The sequence below is a fragment of the Mytilus edulis genome, chromosome 8 (genome assembly GCF_963676685.1).
Source record: "Mytilus edulis chromosome 8, xbMytEdul2.2, whole genome shotgun sequence".
Classification (NCBI taxonomy): domain Eukaryota; kingdom Metazoa; phylum Mollusca; class Bivalvia; order Mytilida; family Mytilidae; genus Mytilus; species Mytilus edulis.
In genome coordinates this window covers 71,235,011-71,260,518 of record NC_092351.1, presented here as the reverse complement: position 1 = coordinate 71,260,518, position 25,508 = coordinate 71,235,011, and the positions used below count along the sequence as shown (strand labels likewise).

Genomic DNA, 25,508 nt, shown 5'->3' with positions numbered 1-25,508 from the left:
AATTATCCTTTTATGTATTATCATCGTGTTTTAATGACAAAATGAATGACCACACATCATTTTGCCTTGTGTGATATATGATAGAAATGTGAGTTCTACTTCAAAAGTGTGTACTACTAGTGTGTACCTACCTTCGTGGTTAACTAGCATATTATTGTAAGTGGCATTGTATTTAAAGAGTGGAAAAAACAAACGGAAACTTTCTCCTGATATACTAGTATTCCAGTATAGAAGTAAAAAAAATCTTAATTTTTCAACAGATTCACTGGATAATATATCATACAATTATTAAGTTAACTGAGCAAATGAAACCGTAGAAACTGATTCTGTAAAAAATTGTGTTGTTATTAAACACTTGAGACATCTATATTTACATGGATTTCTTGAATTTTCTTCCAATATCGTCATCAGTGTGAACACGTGCTATAACATTATTTCCTGTATTGGAAAGGTATTTTAATGAAGTTGCTTGATAAAACTATTGCCTCTCTTTGGTGTATAGACATGTGTGTTCGATCTGCACATAGGGAACATAATGTTCGTTAGAAAAAAAACACTTTCTTTAATTTATCCAAGGCTGGGAGGTTACATTAATTTATTGGTTTGGGAGTCTTTTTAAAATAATTATTTTATTATTGTCTCATATATTTGCATTTTTATACACTCATTTTCTTGTTGATAGTTATCAAAGGTACCAGGATTATAGTTGAATATGTCAGACGCGCGTTTCGTCTACATAAAACTCATCAGTGACGCTCAGATCAAAACAGTTAAAAAGCAAAACAAGTACAAAGTTGAAGAGCATCGAAGACTGAAAATTCCCAAATGTTGTGCCAAAAACGGCTAATTTACTCCTGGGATAAGAAAATCCTTAGTTTTTCGAAAATTTCAAAGTTTTATAAACAGGAAATTTATAAATAAAATGAAATTGACGCGTATGTAAGTTTTTTTTACATTTTGAAAGTTTATTTAAGGGGGAAAATAGAAGTATAACATTTTTAATTTTCTATGCTGCACCTTCCCCCTTTCCGCAAACTACTTATGTGACGGAAGTTAATTTTGGAGCCTTTTGATAGGATCGATGTATACGTATGTAGCCAGGTGTATAGTGAGGCTGATAGAAAGTGACATATTTGATGATAAGATCTTTATTGTTTTACTAGTTAACAAAGGTGGCAGGTAGTCCTGCAAATACACAAAAAGAAGGTTTTTATAATACAATTGTCTACATGTAGAACACAACTTCAGTTATAATGTACACTATAATGTAAATGATATCAGCAAAATACATAGTTACAATAATTTGCTTGCCTTAGCCAATATTACTCAGTATTAATACCAATAACTCTTGTATACATTTAATATGACAAAGTATGGTTTATATGCAGTAAATAGTACTTAAATCATTTCATTAACTCTCTTTCATATTCAAAATGAAGTTTACTTAATCTAAACACTCATTTAAATAGAATTACAAAATATTGTTAAACCTGCGTTCCATAACAAGACACATTAATGTTAAAAGGCTTTCCATAGTTTTTATAGCAAATAGCTCTCGTTTGTGTACAAAATAAATGTTAATTAAACTTTACAGAAGTGAACACGGATGATTATTGTTCCATCATTATAGATGCATGTGATTAATATACCAAAACAATTATTTAACAATGAAAAATACAATGTTTATGCAACAAAAACAACTAACCTAAATTATAGTATTCTACGTGACATAAATTATGTGTCACATAATTACAGAAGATATAATATGATATGTTTGTCAGTATTATTAATTCATAGTGCTGCTGTATACACCGATAATGATACAAAAATATGGAAATACGTCGGCAATGGTTTGCCGTATGAATATTGTTTGTTTTGATGTGTTTATCATATTTATGTATGTGTTGAAGACTTTACACAAACAATAAAAGCAATTTATAATAATATGAAGGCCAGGAAATAATTAATACAATAATAATTTACCTGTAGATGGTATAAAAAGGCTTATTTTAAGATGTTTCTTTCATTCATTCCAGCGTTATCATAAGTGCATATTAATACGTCATCAAAACGGTGGTTCCGGTTACAATAAAAATAGAAAATTACCGGTTACACATGAATAAATTCCGGAATCATAAGTGACTTGCTCACATACTCCCCTGCTTATAAAAGTAACGTCCTCGTTACTGCAACCATAACACAAAAAGTACAATTTTACAGTTTAGGACTCAATTTCAAAATATGATACAACTCATAATCATAATAAAACACACACACAAAAATAATTTCTTACTAGCAAGGTGTGATTATCTTTAACTTCAAATGCAATTACAAGTTATCTTTGACTAGGACTTGACTTCAAAACCTTCAATGCAATAACAGATTTACACAAAAAGGAAAAAATCAGCAAAAAGTCCAATTTTAAAGTGTCAAGAAAATAAAAAAATTCAAACAGGCACCTTTTAAAAATGAATTAAACAATTAATCAAATAGCATTAGCAAACAACCTTGACTAGAAATGGTAACGTACATCCCTTTAAAAGTCATTAAACATTTTACATTGGTACAATATAAAAAAAATATTTGATTGTCAAAAATTGTCAAAGGCATGAATATACAATTTTAAACAGTTGATCTTGGTTCATTATAAACATTTGAGTGTTCACCAAAGTTAGTTCTGTTTGATCGTCTCAGCTGTCGGTATCCGTTGTATCCAACTGCAATAGGGTCTTCGTCTGAACTACTGCCACTGTCTGTTTGTGACTTGAATTTGCACACTTGTAAATTAGTTCTATTTTCGACGCGAGGTTGTCCAGATTTATCAATTGATTCAATGAGATAAACATGACGGTCAGCGTCTAAGCACTTTATCACTTGATATTGCAAAGAATTCCACTTGTCCTGAATTTTATTTCGGCCTTGTACTCTATTACGAATAAGTACTCGAGTACCAACTTCAAGTTGATGTTCGGACGCTTTTGTGTTATGAGCTTTCTCTCGTAAAACAGCTTCTTTCCTTAAGTGCTCCCCTGCTTTTTCATACGCAATCTTCATTTTACTAAGATGTTCAGAAATATATTCATGTCTATTGTCACTAATATTTCCATCTTCTTCAAAGTCAAAAAGAGAGTCAACAGGTAATCTAGGCTGTCTACCCATCATTAGATAAAACGGAGAAAAGCCTGTAGACGCATGAACTGTTGAGTTGTATGTAAAGATTAATTCTGGAAGAAAATTTGGCCATTGCTGTTTCTGTTTTGGTGTTAGTGTTCGAAGTAGGTCATGTAAAGTCCGATTAAACCTTTCACATTGACCATTACCTTGTGGGTGATAAGGAGTAGTTCTGCTCTTTTTGATGTTGTAAATATTACAGAGCTCACTAATAAGTTCAGATTCGAAGTTCCTCCCCTGATCCGAATGAATACGTTCAGGTATTCCATAACGCATGAACCATGATGGCAGTTTGATTTCGTGTCGGAATCGCTGCTGTAAATTTCGAAAATACATCTGTTATAACTAAAACATTTTCTCTACCATCACTTGCTGGTTCTAGGATAGTAAAATCTATAGCTAGGATTTCATTTGGCTTGCTTGCTAAAAAATGACTCATTGGAACTGATATGCGGGGACATGGCATCTTTGCAACATTACAACGTTCGCATGCCTTGCAGTAATTGTCAATATCTTTGAACATTCCTGTCCAGTAACACCTTGAACGAATCAAGCTTGTTGTTCTTTCTATACCTTGATGACCTGCTTGTTCATGTAACATTTCTAACACTTGCTTTTGTAAAGCCTCTGGTACAACGAATTGATGTGTTTCCCCTTGTTGTGGGTCAGTTACCTTTCTATATAGAATCTCGTTTTTGTGAAACATTCTGTCCTTTTGACGTAACATAGATATTACTTTAGGAGACTCTTTCATACGCTCACTTGATGACGGTTTTCTTTGTTCATTAAAGTATATCAAAAACTGTTTAATTGTATTGTCACTATTTTGAATTAGTTTCATGTCACTGTTACTATATCTAGGTAATGCACTTACTTCATTACATAACGCTTGTAATATTCCATCCTTGTCAGGCTGTTCATGTTTTTTCTCAACTTCATATTCGATTGATTCTACGGTTCTCTGGTATGCTATAACACGTAAATCGGTCGGTACGTCTGTCGTGTAACTGGGTAATCGTGATAAAGCATCAGCAGCGCCATTTAATTTTCCAGAACGGTATGAAATTGTAAAGTTGAACTGAGCTAACTGAGCTGCCCATCGTTGTTCCACTGCTGCTAGTTTCCCGCTAGTTTGTAAATGTGACAGAGGATTGTTGTCTGTTATAATTTCAAACTTAGAACCAAGTAAGTAGTCTTTCAATTTTTCAGTTACTGCCCATTTGACGGCTAATAGTTCAAGTTTAGCAGAACTATAATTGGCATCATTTCGTTCACTAGGCCTAAGTGTGCGGCTAGCATAGGCTATTACACGGAGATCTTTTCCTTGTTTTTGCATTAAAACTGCTCCAAGTCCTCTGAAACTAGCATCAGTTTCTAAAATAAATTCAGATTTATAATCTGCAAACCCTAATATAGGTGAAGTTGTCAGCTTCTCTTTTAGATGTGTAAATGCGTAGGAGCATTCCTCTGTCCATGAAAGTTGCATTTGTTTGTTTGACTTCTGTTTTGTCTTTTCCTTGTTACAAACACTGATAAGATGATATAAAGGTCTAGCTACGTGTGCAAACTTCGGAACGAATCTACGATAATAACTCGCAAATCCAAGAAAAGAGCGCAAGTCCTTTACAGTCTCTGGTTGCGGCCATTTCTTTACAACATCCACTTTGTCTTGATCGGTTGCGATGCCATCTGAAGATATAATGTAACCTAGATATTTTACTTGTTCTTTGAAAAAATGACATTTCTTCCCTTTTAGTTTCAAGTTATGTTCTTTTAGCTTCGTTAGCACTTTATCCAATCTTGTCAAATGTTCTTCTATTGTTGAAGAGTAAATAATCAGATCATCTAAGTATATAAGCAAAATTTGGAAGACGGAATCATTAAAAATGTGCTGCATCAACCGTTGAAATGTGGCTGGACTGTTGCACAATCCGAATGGCATTCTAGTATATTCAAATAACCCAAATGGTGTACTGAAAGCAGTTTTCTGTTGGTCATCGGGGTGCATTGCAATCTGGTGAAAACCACTTGCAAGGTCCAAAGTACTAAAATATTTTGCTCCATGAAGTGCATCCAAAGTTTCATCTATCCGTGGGAGCGGAAATGCGTCCCGGACTGTCTTAAGGTTCAACTTCCGGTAATCAACGCATAGGCGTATAGACTGGTCTTTTTTTCTTGCGACAACAATTGGGGCTGCATACGGACTTATACTTTCTTTTATGATATTTTTTGCCAAAAGGTCTTTGATATGCGTTTTAACTTCTTCGTACTGACTTGGTGGTATACGTCTATAAGGTTGAGCTACTGGTTTATCATCAGACAATTTAATTTGATGTTGCATGGTAGTGGTGTATCCTAGATCTAGTTCTTCAGATATGAAAACATCTTGATGCTTCTCGATCAAATCCACTATTTTCTGTTTTTCAGTTTCGCTACAGTTTAATTCTTTTAAAAAGTCCCGAGAAATGTCTTGTTTAGAATTGATTTCATTAATTTCAGCTTTTAAAACTATTGTTTCTTCATTATCATTGGTTTTAAAAAATTCAACTTCTGATTCCTCTTGGTTTACCAAACAAGTTACTTCTCTTATAACACCAATCCTAGTATTTGGTTTTAGCCATAGATCAGATGATTTCAAATTTGCTATCCTCACGGGATATCGGTTTCTTTCTGTAGTTGACACAGAGTCAATTACCATAACTTCTGTATTTCTAGATAATGGTTCAATGTTTATAATTTTGTCCTTTGACCTTGTCTGTGTTGGTCCTACAACTGTTACAATACTAACAGAATTAGCTGGTACACAAATTTCAGAATTTCCGGCTACTCTTGCAAATCCCTTAATTTCACAATGTTCTGGTTTAATTGAGTTGTTTATAGTTTTGAAAAGATCCATACATTGAGATATTATGTTCATACCAATAAGGCCAGACGAGTCCTTCCTGTTTACTCCAGGAGAATCCTTTAAAATCAAAATTCCTCTGTCCTTAATAGTTTCACCAAATAAAGGTAAGTATACATCTGTTTCTATATATCCAACGTACGGAATGTCTAATCCATTGGCTGCCCTAAGCCGAAGCCAACTCTTATCTTGATGCAATTCAAAATTTGACTTTAACATCTTATTGAAAAACGATTCGGAAATAGTACTAACCATTGATCCAGTATCTAAAATACATGATACAACTACATCTCCAATTTTCATGTCAACAATAGGACTACTTCCAACGGATTTCTTAACAAGGGACGAGCCATTTGTACCAGCGCCTACGGACCGGCTCCCTGCCGTAGACTGTTTTCGTTTAAATCATTTGTTTCATTCTTTTGGTTATGTGTAGCATTACCTTGATCTCTGATGAAGCTGCGACAATTCCTTTTTATGTGCCCAGTCTTACCACAATAGTAACAATCTCTTGGTTTTCTATATGCTCCTTGTTTTTCTTCTTTTAACGTTTTTACTTCTGATTTAATGCTTTGGAGTTCAGATTTGAGATCTTCAAGTACTTTTGCTATGTCGGAAGTTCCAGATGGTTTGGCCTGAGTAGCAAAAATGGGGACTTCAAAGTCGTCTGTCCTGTTGTCTTGTTGTTGGCAAGTTTCTTGAACATTACCGTCCTCCATGAGCAAAGTTGCTTCCTCTCGAATGTCATTAAATGAAATTATGTGCGTACCTCTTATGCGTTTCTTTAATTCTCTTTTGAGCCATGTTGGTCTTACATTCTCAGCAAACTGGTTGCGCAAGACAATGTCTCGATCTGTTATGCATTTGTGGTCTCGCTTGCATATCTTGTCTAGCTTATACATGAGGATATGTGAAAATTCTTGTAGTGTCTGGGTTTCTGTCTGTTTGCAAACATAGAAATCTGACAATAGTTCTGATATTGTTCCCCTTTCACCAAATACTTCCCTGAGTATACTTAACACACTTTTTGTTGTTTTCTTTTCGGAGAGTGGTCGGTACCTTATCTCTTCTTTAGCTGGACCCTCTAACAGACTAATTATAAAGTTAACCTTTTCTTCCTCTGGGGTGGGCCTACTCTTTATTGTCAATTCAACATCTTCGATAAACTCCTCTAATGTTTGCGAGTCCTCTTTCCTACCTGAGAATTTCTCTATTTTCCTTTCTCCTGATGTAAAAACAACCTTCGGTTCTACTGTTTCTTTACATGCTATTACCTTAGCTAATCTCAGCTTAACATCATCTAGTTCCTTTTTCAAAGCATTGACATCTCCGTCGGCCATCTTGAATGTTGTTCTCCGTCTACCACCTTCAGTAAAAAGTTGTCACATTAATCCTGTCGACGACGCCAAATGTAGCCAGGTGTATAGTGAGGCTGATAGAAAGTGACATATTTGATGATAAGATCTTTATTGTTTTACTAGTTAACAAAGGTGGCAGGTAGTCCTGTAGATGGTATAAAAAGGCTTATTTTAAGATGTTTCTTTCATTCATTCCAGCGTTATCATAAGTGCATATTAATACGTCATCAAAACGGTGGTTCCGGTTACAATAAAAAAAGAAAATTACTGGTTACACATGAACAAATTCCGGAATCATAAGTGACTTGCTCACACGTATATAATATTCTTTTAAAGGCAGGCTTGTCCTCTCCCTGGCAACAATCGAGTATATATCCAGGAGTCGACTTCACAAAAAAACTTACGACTAAGATTAATCTTAAGTATACTGAATTGTTCATGACTTACGATCAATCTTAGTCGTAAGTTTTTTTGTGAAATCGACTCCAGACGTCTACTTTAATTATATGCTTTGTATCTTTGATAACTATTAAATTATAGCAATATATTGACAGTTTTTAAGAACATAGAACTATGTAAAAGTGTATTGAAAAATCGCAAAGGCTTTGGATTTGTCATAGATTTGAATAAAAGGTCGGACGATTGTTATTGTGTCCGTAAACAACTTTAAAAGGAAGATGGTTATGTATTTGGCAAAACTTTTAGGAATTTTGGTCCTCAATGCTCTTCAACTTCGTACTTTATTGGCCTTTTTAACTTTTTTGGATTCGAGCGTCACTGATGAGTCTTTTGTAGACGAAACGCGCGTCTGACGTATATACAAAATTTAGTCCTGGTATCTATAATGAGTTTATTATGCTTCCTGTTTTTAAAACAGAATGATAAAGTTCTACTTACTATACACTCATGACATTCTTGTCTTTATATTTAAAATTAAAAAAAATGGATATGCTGATTTTGTGGGTTTTGTCGTCTATTATGAAAATTAATACCACCATTTTCTAAAAAGAGGCAACAAAGGAATATTTTATATTTGCTTGTCAATAGCCCGTCTTTTTGTCTTTCTTACAGTATTTTGTAACAAATTAGGCCGTTAGTTTTCTCATTGAATTGTTATATATTTTACATGACGGGGCCTTTTAAAGCTGACTATAATTATATTTTATCTCATTGTTGAAAGCCGTCGTGTTACCTAAACATGCTTTATAATCAATTTAACTGAACTTTGGTGGATGGTTGTCTCATTTGCAAAAATATACCACATCTTTTTATTTCTATAATAGTTAATAGAATATTAAAAAATTCATAGCTGTAAAAATATGTGATTGGATTCTAAAAATATCCAGTTTCTCATTTCAATATTAGCTCTGAAATATTATTGTACAAAAATTGATTCAACGATCATTTGTTTCAACGTCAAAATGAGACAGATAAATGTAAATAGACTGTAAAATGAATGATGCTATGATATACGAGGAGACGATTTATCTTTCATTTGTAGAAAAAAAATCATCGAGGAAGTAGGTTATTGTTTTGGCTCCTTGGGAATTAGAAAAAAATTACTTCGGAGACACTAGGACATTTACACTACAAGAATTCCTTTTGGACACTAATATTTTTTTCGGAAAAGAGAAAAAAGCATTGGCTGTTTTGAAAATTTGCTAAGTCAATGTAATGGAAAAAAAGCTTTTAATTATGTTTAGTCTGTAAACATGTAATTGAAAATTGCTTTATTAAAATGTATGTAGAAAAACATAAGTGTCTCGAAAATATAAATATATATGTCTTCATAAAACTGTAAATGTTTGAGAGTCTCTGCGAAACTCGTGTTTTTCGACTGGTCGTCGTTCGATCTTAAATACAAACATGTAATTATTTTCCTCCCATAGGAATAAACCCCAAAATATGTAATTATTGTACTTTTTTAAATGTCACCATCACAATCACATTTAGTATGTTATGTTAAATTAAAGATCAGGAATCTTTTATCAGCGTTTTATTAGTCCTTTAGGAATAAAACATAAAAAGTGTGTTACAATTCACGAAATATAAACCTAATATTTCTTTATTTAAATTTTCGTGTCTAAAAATATTCCTAAATAAATACATTCCATTTTCTTTGAGACAACTAAAACTTCAATGAGTGTTCTTGTAGTTCAGATTATTACTTCTCAAGCAATTTAAAAAGCTATAATAACATTAACGGTACCAATTTTCCTGCACCAGATGCGCATTTCGACAATACATGTCTCTTCAGTGATGCTCGTGGCCAAAATATTTGAAATCCAAAGCTTATATATAAAAGATGAAGAGCTATAAATGTCTCAGTGGACTAGTAATGTGCTCATCTAGAGTGTAGGAGGTCATCACGACCACAGTCGGTTCTTACAAAATACCTTTATACACTATTATTCACTGCTTCTTCGCTAAGATTCTGGATTGTAGCAGTACGAACGAAGACTTTTCGGCTTTAAATGTCCATATACTTTTTTTTTTTTTAATTTTACACAAATTAAATGTAGATGGTGATGCCTGCACAACCTGCATGACTGACTTTTCAAGCTATATCGGTTAAATATTTCAAGTTTCGGGTAATAACACAAATTTTAATGTTTCAACGCTGAGCCGATATACATACATCGTTTAAACAGAAAAAAACACAAGAATGTGTCCGCAGTACACGGATGCCCCACTCGCACTATCATTTTTTATGTTCAGTGGACGGTGAAATTGGGGTAAAGATATAATTTGGCATTTAAATTTAGAAAGATCATATCATAGGGAACATGTGTAATAAGTGTCTAGTTGATTGGACTTCAACTTCATCAAAAACTACCTTGACCAAAAACTTTAACCAAAAACTTGCACCATCATTTTCTATGTTCAGTGGACTGTGAAATTTTCTATGTTTATTGGACTGTGAAATTGGGGTCAAAAATCTAATTTGGCATTAAAATTAGACAGATCATATCATAGGCAACATGTGAACTATATTTGAAGTTGATTGGACTTCAACTTCATCAAAAACTACCTTGACCAAAAACTTTAACCAAAAACTTGCACCATCATTTTCTATGTTCAGTGGACTGTGAAATTTTCTATGTTTATTGGACTGTGAAATTGGGGTCAAAAATCTAATTTGGCATTAAAATTAGACAGATCATATCATAGGCAACATGTGAACTATATTTGAAGTTGATTGGACTTCAACTTCATCAAAAACTACCTTTACCAAAAACTTTAACCTGAAACGGGACGAACGGACGCACAGACCAGAAAACACAATGCCCCTCTACTATTGCAGGTTGGGTATAAATATTCTCGTTCGTTAATTTTGCAAACTATTTTTTTTAGCCTAGAAGCTTTAAAAACATTCCTAAAATGCATGTTGGATACGATGAAATCAATTGTGTATCATTCAATTATTTGTTGAAATAGAACAGACAGTTTGAGACATCGGTTAACTACTTCCACTAACTTTATTGTCCCTTACAATGCAAACAAAAACAACAACAGTTGACTGGTTTTTGCAATTTGGAAATGTCACTTGTTTAAATGTACAAAATTAAAATCAAAAGAAAGAAATACAGCGATGTATATGTGAATTAAAACCATTTATGCATGTTTCTCATAGATGAGTATTTACTGTATTGATGACATAGAAGTGAATTTTCTTTCATGCGAAGTAGATAAAGCATGCTTAAATGTACAGATTGCACTGTCAATTGCCTTCCAACTTTCATTCATGGTGTTAGTCGATTAAAACCCGTTAACTTGATAATACAAGTACGTCTAACTAATATAAATTTATGATTCATTAGTTTAAAATATTTTATTTTTGCAAAGTGCACAAATTAAATAAAGCAATAGAAATACAGGGATCCGAAAACAAGAAGGACTTGTATAAATCCGTCTCCCTTGGTACATTGTTTCACTCCTCATATTGCTCAACACATCACTATATTATTCCGGTATTGAAGTCAATGAGTCTTAACTTTGATATCCTATTGCAAATGCACTGCAAAAATTAGTTAACATGTCATTAGTGTGACGTCATAATTATTTATGGAACCAAACCAAAAGGAACATTAAGGTTTCATCTTTATTGTTTTTTCAATAGATTCACTTCAAAAACATAACATACACTTATTAAGTAAACCGAGCCAATGAAACCGCTGATACTGATTCTGTTAGAAAAACCCGTGTTGTTATAAAAACGTGTTAGACACTTGAGACAACTTCATTCATACGGCTTTAATTGTATTCCTTTCCAATATCGTCATCAGTGTAAATGACATTGAATCAGAATCTGATAGCTTTTTTGTTTATACTATCAGTTACAACAGTACACTTTACCGACTCGAACAACCGATATCACTTCCGGATTTAGAAGAATTTGTCAGTTGCATATTAAAAAGTAAAATAACACATTTAGCAAACTCCAAGGAAAGTTCTAAATGGAAAGTCTTTTGATCAAATTGCAAACAAAAGGACCAACCACATCAAACGAATGAATATCAACTGGCATAGCATTTTCTAATGTAGACAATGGTAGATTAAACCTGGATAAAACCTAGCTAAACCTCTCACTTGTACTCATTTGTATGACAGTCGCATAAATCTCCATTATATTGATATTATACACCAAAAGCATCGCCTCTCTGTGTTCATAAGCATTCTCGTTCCATCTGTATTTAGGCAACCAATAATTCGTAAGAGTATAACTTTCTATAATTTAGGCAAGCCTTGATGTTTACTTTAACGTTTTGGTTAATGACTATTAACAGGTTTTTTTTCTTGCACTCCATTCTTCGTGGTTTGTGTTTTTTTCACAAATATTTACATGCACGATTTCTCGTTGAAAGTGAAACTTATTTTACATTTTAAGAGTTGATTCAATGGAAAATAAAAGTATATAATTTTTCAGTCTTTGTATTCCTCTTCATACCCTACTTATGTGGTGGAAGACAATTTTGGAGCTCTGTGATAAGATCGATGTATGAGTATGATATTGTTCTTTAAATGGTTGTAGTATATTGTCAATTGTTAGCAGATTTGAAGCACATGAAAATATTTTATGTTGTTTTGAAAATTCGTCGTAAAAGATTTTTCAAAGATGTGATCAAAATGAGGTTGGTTATTGTTTTGATAAACAATTTCAAAAGGGTGATGGCCATGCTACAATATGACTTTCTTTTAAAAAAAATGTTAAAGTACTACTTACTATTAAACATTTAAATAAAGGAAACAGGAGTGTACCGCTTTTCGAAACTCATAAATCGATTGAGAGAGAAAGAAAGCCGGGTTATAAACTAAAACCGGAGGAAACACATTACCTATTAGAGGAAAACAACGAAACAACAGAAACACTGAAGTGTAACAAAAAAAAAACGACAATGCAACACACAGAGAAACGAAATATAAGATAACAACTGCCTTGAACTTGGTACTGGACATTTAAAGACACCTGGTTTTGTTTCACACAACTATGGGACAACTTTTGCTCAACTTTTTGGAATTTGGATCCTCAATACTCTTTAACTTTGTACTTGTTTGGCTTTATGAATATTTTGATTCGCGTTTGGCGTATACTAAATTGTAATCCTGGTACCTTTGATAACAAATTGTGGCTAGCCAAACTTCGCGCTTTTGTGGCAATGTTACATATAACACTAAAATGACAACATTCAATTTATATGACAGGAATACAGTACAATATAGCTTACTTGTCCTTATTTCTATTTCAAAATGGGCAAATTCATATCAATTTGTATTGTTGTCTGTTGTGAAACACATACCACCGTTTTCCCTTTAAAGAAGCAAAAATGAAAAATATCAAAAATAAAATAAAATACAACGTTGTAAATATATTTAACGATTATATTGATGAAATATCCAGTTTCACATTTAAGTCTTTGCTTGAAAAAAAAATATTATCTTTTAATATCAGTACATAATTGATTCAACGATCATTTGTCTTAACGTCAAAATGAAAAAGATTAATGTAAATATACTCTGAAATGAATGATGCAATGATTTATGAGGAGGCGATTTATATTTCATACAGAGAAAGAAAAACCCAAAGAATTGGGTTAATGTTTTGACTACTGGGGAATAAAAAAATAACATTACTTTGGAAACACAAGGCCATTCACACTATTCGTTTTCAAATATTGATACAATGTTTTAATATGCCTCCGGAAGGAAAAGAAAAATTTTGTGATTAATATTTTGATTGTGATGCCAGAAATATACTTATGCTGTAATTGTTGTAATACCAATAATGTATTTCGTTTTCGATTGGTTAAACCAATGGAAGAAAATGTTTATTAATAAGTATTTTTTATTCTGTTTAAATGCAATTAGAAATTGCTTGATTTTAAAGTAAAAACACATATCTGTATCGAGGATCAACCAATCCCCCAATAAAAAACTAGGAGCATGTAATCCTATAGCCCAGATAACTTAATTCTGAATTAGAATGAAATAATAAAATCGAGCGCCCATTGCATCTATATGTGAAAAATATCTGTACTAACGTTAAATTGTAAAAGTACTGTCAGTAACTTTTTTCATAAATAAATCCAGAAACAAACAAACAAGACACACTAACAAAATAAAACGAACCAATTCATATAATATTGACTGACTTTAGAAAAGCAACACTAGATTATTTTGTTGTTATTTTTGAATGAATGTGTCACCGTCAAAAGTGATGACTGCCTGTTACAAAACCCAAAATGATTGTCAGAAAGGTCAACAAATTCTGTCTGAAATGTTTTGGGTTCTGTTTTACACCTTCTGATTTTGCATTTGTTCAACCCATTAATTGTTTTTGGCAATAATGAGGTTGGTACTTGAGGGCTTTAGAGGTTTTATTTCAATCGATTCTTTGGCAATGCTGCTGATGGGAAACATTTATGGCATGAATCTGTATGCAATAGCATTCGGCAATTTGATAAGCAGTTGACGTTGCGGCCGTAAACATGTCTGGCAAATGACGTTGCATAATCAAACTCTGTTGACGTTTCATTGTCACTACACGTTGATCTGTTCATTGATGGCCAGCAACAAATCTTGTCTACTTGTATCGTTGTCGGAAGGACAGTAAGACGAGTTTCTGAAGTCATACAGTATGGTTGCAGCACGTTTATGTTTTCCTGTTTGCAGTATTCTTAAGGACTGATTCAGTTTTTTATTTCTCAGTCTTGGCAATATAGAGATGCAACATTTTTTAACTGGTTTAAGTGATGCAAAGGATTGAAAAAACTATTTCACAAAGCAAAAAAAAGCTGAATATCTTTCATGGGTCCAAAATTTTGCTTTAAGAAATTCGTGCGACTTCAAACATTCGGTATGTTCAATAAACACAGGTAAGTAAGATTTTGATTTTTTTGTAAAGAGGAAGAAGTATGGTAAGCATTAAAAGTAGTTGTAAGAGAATCAAACAAGATTTGGTAAAAAAATATCAACAAAATGAGTGTTGCGTTTTAAAGTCGTTCAGTATATTATAAATAAAGAAATATACCCAACTTATTTAAGAATAAGAATAATAAGAAAAAAGAAATATAGATCCGAACAAGAGAAACCTGACAATAAAGGTCAGTACAGAATGAAAATGACTTTTCAATTTTTTGTATTACATCAATAACAGCATTAAGAATATGTCTGGCATCAGACATACACAATCAAAATTGAATCACAAACTGATAGACAATAACTCAAATAATACAGCACCATCTTACGGTCAGTGTCATCCACAGGTGCGTTTATGTAGCGATCTGGCCTATTCGGGTGAGGTTCACGATTAAAATCGTCTGACCTGACACTACAACCAAACTAATAATAACGATTCAGTATAGGTGACATTATTATACGCTTTCGATAAGAGGTAGGCATAGAAATACCATAAGCATCGGAAAACCCTCTCAAAAAACACACACGGCGTTTAAACAAAGAAATTTTTTAAAATGCCATTTTTTTTTTAAATATTGTTCACTGTAGCAATATGATGTTCCTATGACGTCCACATCGGTTTTATGAACACTTCTTTTACTTTCTTTCTTAATTATCAAGTATGTAATATGTTGTCGTTGTGATTAACATCGACTCCTTTATATAAAATGGAATCTGAGGTTTGTGTAGTTTTACAAATGAAATGCTAACTCACAATAACAGACTTCTAGAGGCTAACAATGTACTGGATTCCACAATAGACAAAAAGAAAATTTTATTTACACAATATATCAAAATGTTCATCTCCATGAGGTTAGAAAAAATGTGAATAAAACAGATTACCATGAGATCTGTCATCAACACCAAGTTTTTCAATGATAAGGAATACTTTTTACTATGAATGCATTTTTTTATCTTTAGATATAAGATGTAGTATGAATGCCAATTTGACAATTCTCCATCCAAGTCACAATTTGTAAAAGTAAACCATAATAGGTCAAAATACGGTCTTCAACGCGGAGCTTAGCTCACACCAAACAGCAAGCTAGAAAGAGCCCCAAATGACTGTAGTGTAAAACCATTCAAACGGGAAAACCAATCTGTATGAAAAAGTATAGGTATGCCTAGTATAACTGTATGAGTTGATATTTAACATGCTCAGTGTTCCTACATGTACATTCGTTAATGTAAATACAATCATGCTTAGTGTTCATTTGTACATTAATGCTACTGCATGCGTTGATATTCATACAGCATTTTTATAGTGTTCATATGTGCATAAATGCTCCTGCATGCGTTAATATTCATGCAGCATGCTTAAGTGTTCATGCTCTTTTTAAAAGTGCATGTATACGTTAATATTCAATTATGCATTAGTGTTCATCCACGTGTAAGCGTTCGATCATTCTTCAGTGTTCAATTCATTTGTTAGCGTTTATTATGTATAACTTTTAACTGAATATGATTTTTCTACATCCCACGCTATTGATTAAAAAGTATCCAGTAAATTAATTAAATTTACATCTGCATATAGCTTTAATATATTTCATCCTCCAAAACACAATATATATAACATGGCCACCTTAACTTAATTATATACATCATCAAATTCTTGACAATTCCAGATAGCTTATTCCCTTGGGTTAGCCTAATATGTCTATTGTCTCTATATTTACCAGTATGAAAACAGACCAACGTTTCCGTGTATTGAATACTGATTTCACTGCATTATCATGATTATAAAATTGGTTCAATTTCTGTAAGTTGTACTTTCAGTTTGTGTCATATTTAGTATGTTTATGTATGTTTTTTTTAAATTTGTAAATCCATTTTCGCATTGTTTTGTTTGTGTGTGTGTGGATAATTGGTTATTTTTTCCGTCTGTTACACTCATAGTTGGTAACGCAGTCATACCGAGAAGCGTGTAATGATTTTGTCATGATTTCGCGAAGTGGGAAATGATTTAGTTGAGTATTTCATGAATACGAACAATGACAACATCTTAACATGGAAGTATTCGTAAGTTATGTGTATAACATTTAACTGGTATACATTGCAATATCTATACCAATTGTGTGTATTTGTAATATGTTATTGCATATGTTGTATAAATATAGGTACTAATATGACGCACATAAGTTAGCGCTTGTCAACGCAAGTTCGATTAATATTCTTTTTGTACGTGCATCAACTCAATATATGTGTGATAACGTGCATGTAGTTTTTGATATTCTAAAAAAAAAAGATCGTAACTTTTGCAAACATTTCAATATATTAGATTACGAAAATTCATTGTCATGGTTTGATTAAGTAGTTGCCATGGTTTAGTTCGTGTTTGTAATGGTTTAGTTCTGTTATTCATACATAATTCATATTAAATGGAATTACAAAAAAAAAATGTAGTTAGAAAAATGAACAACAATTTGAAGTAAATTATAGCGTATAAAAAGTAAAATCACAAAAATACTGAACTCAGAGGAAAAACAAGTCCATAATCACATGGCAAAATCAAATAACAAAACGCATCAAAAACGAATGGACAAGAACTGTCATATTCTGACTTGGTGCAGGCATTTTCAAATGTAGAAAATGTGGGTTGAACCTGGTTTTATAGCTAGCTAAACCTCTCACTTGTATGACAGTCGTATCACATTCTATTTTATTGTCACCGATGCTTGAACAAAACAAACAGACACAATAGTCAAACATGTCAAAAATAGGGGTACAACAGTCAACATTGTGTTATCATATTAATCACTATAAAAACAACAAATGTAACGAAGAAGCACACATCAAATTAACATCCTCATTTTGATTATATTATACGATTTTATTTGTCTATGTAAAATGCACCCATCAAGGAAGGAGGGTTTTGAGTACTAGTGTAAAATTGCGCGTTTGAAATTCGCACAGGTAGACATGAAATAATTTTGTAGTTCAAAGTATGACGGATGCATAAATACAGTCACGCAAAATAGATATAACAAAAACTGACTAAACAGTATAAAGTAATAATAAATAAAATAATAGTGTGGTTCAAAGTATGACGGGATACATGAGTACAGAGTCACGTCAAATGTATATCACAAAAAAGTGGGTTAACAGTAAAAGTACTATTAATAAATAAAATAATTTTGTCATTCAAAGTATGACAAGATACATAGGTACAGAGTCACATCATAAAATAATTTTGTCGTTCAAAGTATGATGGGATACATAAGCACAGAGTTAAGTCAAAAAGGATAATCTAATGCTACCGGTAAAACCTAGTATCTTATTAATAGACAAGCGTCACCAACTTTTATTATTTGTCGAAATAATCATCTTGTTCAGACAAATACGTACCGTTAGGGAGCTACCATTTGATTTTTATGGGAGGGGGGGGAGGGGCTAGGATGAAATTTGAAAAAAATAGGCAGGACAGGAGTTTTGAGTTAAAAAAAAAAGGCAGGATGAGCAACTTGGTAAAAAAAAAGGCAGGATGACAATTTGTGTAAAAAAAGTCAGGATAAACTAGTAAAAAAAAAAGGCAGGACCGAATAGAGTAAAAATAAAAAAGGCAGGACAGAGTTTACAACAACAACAAAAAAAAGCAGGACAAAATTTTTCATCCTAGCCCCCCCCCCCCCCCCTCCTCCCCCCCATAAAAATCAAATGGTAGCTCCCTTAATGTTATCATTTATATTAATAAAGACGAGAATCAAGCGGGTTCTTACAAACCGAATGCTCAGTCTTGACATATAATTAAACTCATCATAGAAACCAGGAATAAAGTTTTGTACGCCAGATGCGCGTTGCGTCTAAAAAAAGGTTCATTAGTGACACTCGGATCCAAGTATTTGAAAAGGCGGAATAAAGTACGAAGTATTGAGAAAAAGCATACTATAATTGGATACTTCATTGACAAGCGCAAATTTTAAGCAATGATTTGGATAAACACCACACGTTTGACCACTCCGATTGTAACATGTGTTAGCTAATAATGTCCATTGAAATGAAATGTTGATATTCACCGAATTTATTTCCGAACAAACATTAAGACCCACGCTTATGTTGGAATGCAGCAACAGTTCGCCTAACATATAAAGCGTAATGGCAGATATGAAACAATATCATTCATTATACAAAATTATCTGTACTAAAAGCTTAATTATGTTACTTAAATATTTAGCTTGCTGTTGAAAAAATGATTGTATTGTAATGAGATCCGAATATAAACTGCATCATGATATTTGTTGTGCATGCTGTCATTGACTATTATATAATCAGTAATCCGAAATACATTTACTTAATCATACGCAATATAGATTGTTTGGTTGACTTACTCGTTCAAATCAAAATGATAAAATCAATAAGTCCAACTAAATTTGATCCCTTGAATGATTAAAATTGAAGCGATGGTATGTTGCGATAATATTCCTAAAATCAGCACTTTAGGGTGTCACTTAAAACATTTGCGCTTTGTCTCGTGTTCATGTAATGTTACCGGTAATCACACTTATTTGATTAAATTGAGAAATAGAGCCGGAAATAATTTGCTTCCGACCAATGGTACTTTTGACATTAACATCCCAATTAAGTGGGTAAACTGTCAAACAAACAAGTCATAGCCATGTTATAAGGTGATATTAGCATTATTGACTGTGAGGCGACAGATTGTGTTCAATTATTGGTTAAATGAGTTGATGTCTAAGTATTACCACAATTTGTCCCGCTGTGTTATTTATTCTATTGATGAATGATAAAAAAACAGATGGAGATTGAAATCATTCTAAAAGTTTAATACGTACGGAGCGATGTCCATAAAATTACTGATTAATATTAAACCGAACTTTTTTTTCTGTATCTAGCTACAGTACTATGAAATGTTATAAATATATATATATAACCATATAAAGGTACACGATCGAAGCTCATAGGCAAAACATATTCGAGTTATTTGTGAAAGATGTCAGCAGCTTGGATATCAATTAAGTATTCCACGGCTTTGATATTGTATAATATTTAAAAATGTATAACTTATAAATCTAGAATCTTTATGTGAAATGCAGATCGACATAAATTAATGTCGATCCAACAACTGGATAAGCTAATTCAACAGAGTAGCATTATACAATAAAGAACACTTTATACATGTGGTGCTAACAATATCAGAATAACTTTGATTTTTGAAAATATATAAATAGATGTCAGAAAAATGTATAAAGAGATGCCAGTGCAGCCGAGGTTTTCTAGATTGATTGATTGATTGTTGGTGATAAACCAACTTCCAGCACTATAGGCTATAATAAAATTAACGGTACCAATTTTCTTGCACCAGATGCACATTTCGACAATACATGTCACTTGGCTGACAGATTTTTACTGATGGAAAAACACAGGAGTGCCCGAGAAGAAACGAAGACTTTTAGCAGGGACACTGACAATCGTGGTAAATTAAGATTGGAAACGGACGCGTGCGCACAGGTCTGTGACGTGTCGGATTCCTGAACAGCAATAAAAGCGCTGTTCCTTTACACTTTGTGTGTTTTATGTATGTGTATGAACTGTTTTGTATACTGGATTATAAATACCCCATTTTCTTTGCTTTTATATAAGTGATAAACCAGACGAATTCTTAGACTACTCGTCCCCGAGGTATTTGAATTTTAGTAAAAAGGAATACCGTTACGATAATGCAGACTTCACAAACTATTTACATTGTTTTTATACGGAATGTTTTGGTCAGAAACTTAATCAAAACCCTGCTTCTGTTTTCAATTAGAACTTACTCGCGGTAAACATATTACAAGTATATTCTGACAAAAAGATTATTACTTATGACAGTCATCCTTGCAAAAAAAAGTATTTCAAAGAAAAATAATTAACGTCTTGCATACTTTTCTTTAAAAGGATTGTATAGACAGGGATACAGTTTGTCCCATATTTGTGTTGTTTCACCTTATATATTGATATTCTTCAATTGGAAAATTCAACTTCACGTGTAATGCTTGTACACATGGTAACGGAATAATGGCCAAAAGAAATTACTCAGCGTAAAATCTACTTATTTTGATCATTAATTTGATAATATACTTTCAATAGTATATTTATTCTATTTATAGCTGTGTATTCCATTTTATTCTTCTATAATGAGGTGTAGATAAAATTTTATCACATAAGGAAATTAGGGAGGCAATTAGCACGTAGCACAAGTAGTCTTCTTTTTGTTATCATTTGAACAGTAAATATTGCTACGACATGTACTATCTCCTTGAGGGTGTGGATGGGGATTTGCAGAATGAAATTGATGTGTAAATATATAAGAAAATGGACCAAAAAAATAAAGATTAGAAACTAAGGCGGTTCTTAAATATAGGGAACAGCAAAAATGAGCCAAAGTAAAAAGAATAGAGAAAAATAGCCTCAATAATTAAAGAATGCAAAAATGAAGGACCCTTGTCCAGACCCTCCTCCATGTTTCAGTATATGATTTGATCAATTGTCAGATACATGTATATGTCGTGTACAAGTTGCAATTTTGTACAGGTTATAACATGTACAAAAATACTGTACATGTTATAACTTGTATAATGCAAAAATACAAGTTATAACATGTACAAAAGCACCTCGTACATGTTATAACCTGTACAAAATATTGCTTAAAAATGGTTTTAACTTGTACAAAATCGAAAAATAAGGATATGTTTCTATTACTAGTATCGCAACAGATGTTATTGACCTCAATAATATTTTCATAACTTTTTAGCTCACCTGGCCTAAAAGGCCATGTGAGCTTTTCTCATCACTTGGCGTCCGTCGTCGTCGTCGACGTCGTCGTCGTCGTCGTCGTCGTTAACAATTTTTCAAACATCTTCTCCTCTGAAACTACTGAATGGATTTGAATGAAACTTAACATGATTGTTCCTTAGTATATCCTGCACAAAATGTGCGCTTCGATTTTTGATCCGTCAAAAAACATGGCCGCCGTTACTTAAAATAGAACATAGGGGTCAAATGCAGTTTTTGGCTTATATCTCAAAAACGAAAGCATTTAGAGCAAATCTGACATGGGGTAAAAATGTTCATTAGGTCAAGATCTATCAGCCCTGAAATTTTCAGATGAATCAAACAAACCATTGTTGGGTTGCTGCCACTTAATTGGTAATTTTAAGGAAATTTTGCAGTTTTTGGTCATTATCTTGAATATTATTATAGATAAAGATAAACTGTAAACAGCAAAAAAGATCAGCAAAGTAAGATCTACAAATAAGTTAATATGACCAAAATTGTCAATTGACCCCTTAAGGGGTTATTGTCCTTTAATGACAATTTTTCACAATTTGTTCATCATATTTGCTAACTTTAAAAAATCTTCTCCTCTGAAACTACTGAATGGATTTGGTTAAAACTTAGCATGATTGTTCCTTAGATTATCCTGCACAAAGTGTGTGCTTTGATTTTTGATCCGTCAAAAAACATGGCCGCCGTTACTTAAAATAGAACATAGGGGTCAAATGCAGTTTTTGGCTTATATCTCAAAAACGAAAGCATTTAGAGCAAATCTGACATGGAGTAAAAATGTTCATCAGGTCAAGATCTATCAGCCCTGAAATTTTCAGATGAATCAAACAAACCATTGTTGGGTTGCTGCCACTTAATTGGTAATTTTAAGGAAATTTTGCAGTTTTTGGTCATTATCTTGAATATTATTATAGATAAAGATAAACTGTAAACAACAAATATGATCAGCAAAGTAAGATCTACAAACAAGTCAATTTGACCAAAATTGTCAATTGACCTCTTTAGGAGTTATTGCCCTTTAAAGACTTTTTTCACAATTTGTTCACCATGTTGACTTACTTTAAAAAATCTTCTCTTATGAAACTGCTGTATCAATTTCAGCCAAACTTAGGCTAAATGAGTTTCAGAGTTTCAGAGTATCTAGTATAAATTTTATATTTCATTTCCTTGTATGTCAAGAAACATAGCTCCTATGGCTAAAATAGAACATAGGAGAAAATGATTTTTTTTTGCTTTTGAAGAAAATAGGACGATTCAAAGAACATTTAAATAAATTGAAAAGCCAAAATAATCATTGATGAGAGATTAAACCAAAAAAATTCAGGTGAGCGATTCAGGCTCTTGAGAGCCTCTTGTTTATTATTCCTTCATGTTAGTGTGTTTTGTCCTTTTTTGATACGGTTAATGTCCAGGGGTCGGTATTACAAAGAGATCCTAAGACTTGTCATAAGATATATCTTAGGACATGTCTTATGATCCTCTTATGACTATCTATGGGCATATCTTTATTTGATGAATTATAATTGTGAGTGTCCACTCTGAAGGCAAAAGTAAAATAATTTTATTCTAGTTGACACTAAAAGACATAAGAGGATAGCCAGGACAGATGTGTCTACAAATAAAATTGGGAATTAAAATGGGGTATGTGTCTAATAGTCAACAACCAGCCAATGGAGCAGACAACATCCAAAGGACACAAATACATGCTTTCAATGTAGAGGATGTATATTCTAAACATCAAAATGACATTCGCCTCATGCAATGATCTTATAGTTTATAAAAAAAATTGAGTTATAAATTTACATAAGTCATGCTGAAGGCCAAAAATGTTGAAGAGTAGATCCAAAAATATTGATAATGAAGCGTGGTCCAATGAAAACTATTTCAGCTCTCTCTTGCTTTTACAGAGTAAGCATATAGACATTGTTTTAGTCTTTAGTTAGATATAGGAAGATGTGATTGTTTTAGTCTTTGCATGCTATAAAACGAGAGGGAGGAGTATTACCCAAAATTATTAGGCATCGTTCTTAAAATGTTTGGAAGAATTTAGTTACTAGTATCTAATGTAATTGTCATTGAGGAAATGCAAGCTTTTAGTAAATAGTGTAACACTTATTTAAGCCATGATGGACTATATAAAACATAAAATTACATGAAAACACATTTTGCCAACATAAGTCATGAAACATATATTTCTGAAACTTTGTGATCATTGTCAGAAAAAGACACGTTCTGGCCTATTTATTGTTGTTCTTTATGCATTGGTGAATTTAAAAGTATATTTTACTTCATTAAGATTTATCTTAAATTTTGTACAAGTTAAAACCATTTTTAAGCAATATTTTGTACAGGTTATAACATGTATGAGGTACTTTTGTACATGTTATAACTTGTATTTTTGCATTATACAAGTTATAACATGTACAATATTTTTGTACATGTTATAACCTGTACAAAATTGCAACTTGTACACGACATATATATATACACTTTGTATTATAGTACATACAAACTAAGAGTGCAGCGCTATCTATCACACTCTGAGGCGAAGTTGACCTTCGTCTGTTTTGACTGTTCTATGGCAATCCCTTATGGTATTAGAATTTTAAAATGGTTATACGTCTCAATGTGAAGCAATACGTCTTTATTTGTATACTGTTGACTGTATGCTATCATGACGGGATTATAGATACTGTATGTTCATAGAGAAATATTCCAATTATATCATTGTTATGCAATATAGTGTAACTATGATATGTTATAAAAGTTATTGATATGAGTGACGACGCAATTTGATTTTAGAGGTATCGTCCTTGGCCGCCAATTTGAGGATGCACTGGTTGATTGAGCAAATTTTGCATACGCAAGTCAGGTAAAAGATCCTTACTCTATCGAAGTGAGGAATGAAGCATTTATTGCATGTAAACCAATTCAATGTTCAGAACAACTTGGAGATCGTTTGGCGGCTTTGTAAGGGAAATAACTCCTTCTCTATTAAACGGTCAATGATGAGAGAACTCGATTATGTTTCAGTAATACAACTCCGTAAAAAAAGGAACATAACAATCATATTGTACTCATTCAGACTGATGAAATGTTAAAAACGTTAAAAAAGTACGAAGTTGAGGACCATTTAGGACCAAAATTCCTAAAAGTTTTGCTAAATACAGCTAAGGCAGTCTATTCCTGAGGTAGAAAAGCCTTAGTATTTCAAAAACTTTTGTAAACGGTATAACACCGTATCGGAAAGGAACTCTACGTTATATTATTTTTTTGTTTGTCATTAAGGAGACTGGCTTCGACATTTAAAAAAAATAACCAGTTGGTAGATGAAAAGTTTGATTAGCAATATAATCAACTCATATTTTCCTCCAAAAAGGAGCGTGGGCACCCTCCCCCTCCCATAATTCGCCTATACAACAAAAAAAAAACCTGTTCAATACTTTTCAAAAGTACTTTTAATAACCAAAATACAATTTACCAAAAAAAAAATCAAAAAAAAATATCTCAGTTAATTTTTTAAGATATAGAACAGCGATAAATGTCAACTATTTGTTTAAATTGTCCGAGTCAGCATCTAGAACAATTAAGTCACAGCACTATGAAATTGTTATCTTTGAGTACAATAAACTCAGTTAGATTGTGAGACGTGTGAAACACTTAACCACGTCCTGACAAAACAAACAACATTTTTTTTTCAATCTAAGTTATAATAACTACCTATTCATTGTATCGATTCTTATAGTGAAACTTATTATATCAACAGCCGTTTCTTATATTCACACCTAGTATTCACTATTGTATTTTGAACTATTGTAATAAAGAGAAAAAAATCTGAT

The 25,508-nt window shown here is 32.5% G+C and overlaps 1 protein-coding gene and 1 long non-coding RNA gene across 2 annotated transcripts; both read right to left on the bottom strand.

The window, feature by feature from the left end:
* Positions 1 to 1,132: 1,132 nt before the first annotated feature.
* Positions 1,133 to 3,450, bottom strand: LOC139486180 (uncharacterized). Its single transcript, XR_011655492.1, has 2 exons — positions 1,984 to 3,450; positions 1,133 to 1,185 (listed from the first exon to the last, which is right to left on the bottom strand). It is a non-coding gene; the product is annotated as an uncharacterized lncRNA (long non-coding RNA).
* A 2,988-nt stretch (positions 3,451 to 6,438) lies between these two features.
* LOC139486179 (uncharacterized) lies at positions 6,439 to 7,679 on the bottom strand. The gene has a single exon (XM_071270970.1). It carries the CDS (start codon positions 7,411 to 7,413, stop codon positions 6,439 to 6,441), a length of 975 nt encoding a protein of 324 aa, XP_071127071.1. The 5' UTR covers positions 7,414 to 7,679.
* Between the last annotated feature and the right edge of the window lie 17,829 nt (positions 7,680 to 25,508).

Coding starts and splice junctions, on each gene's coding strand:
- LOC139486179 (XM_071270970.1), bottom strand. CDS start 7,413: ATGGCCGACGGAGATGTCAATGCTTTGAAAAAGGAACTAGATGATGTT.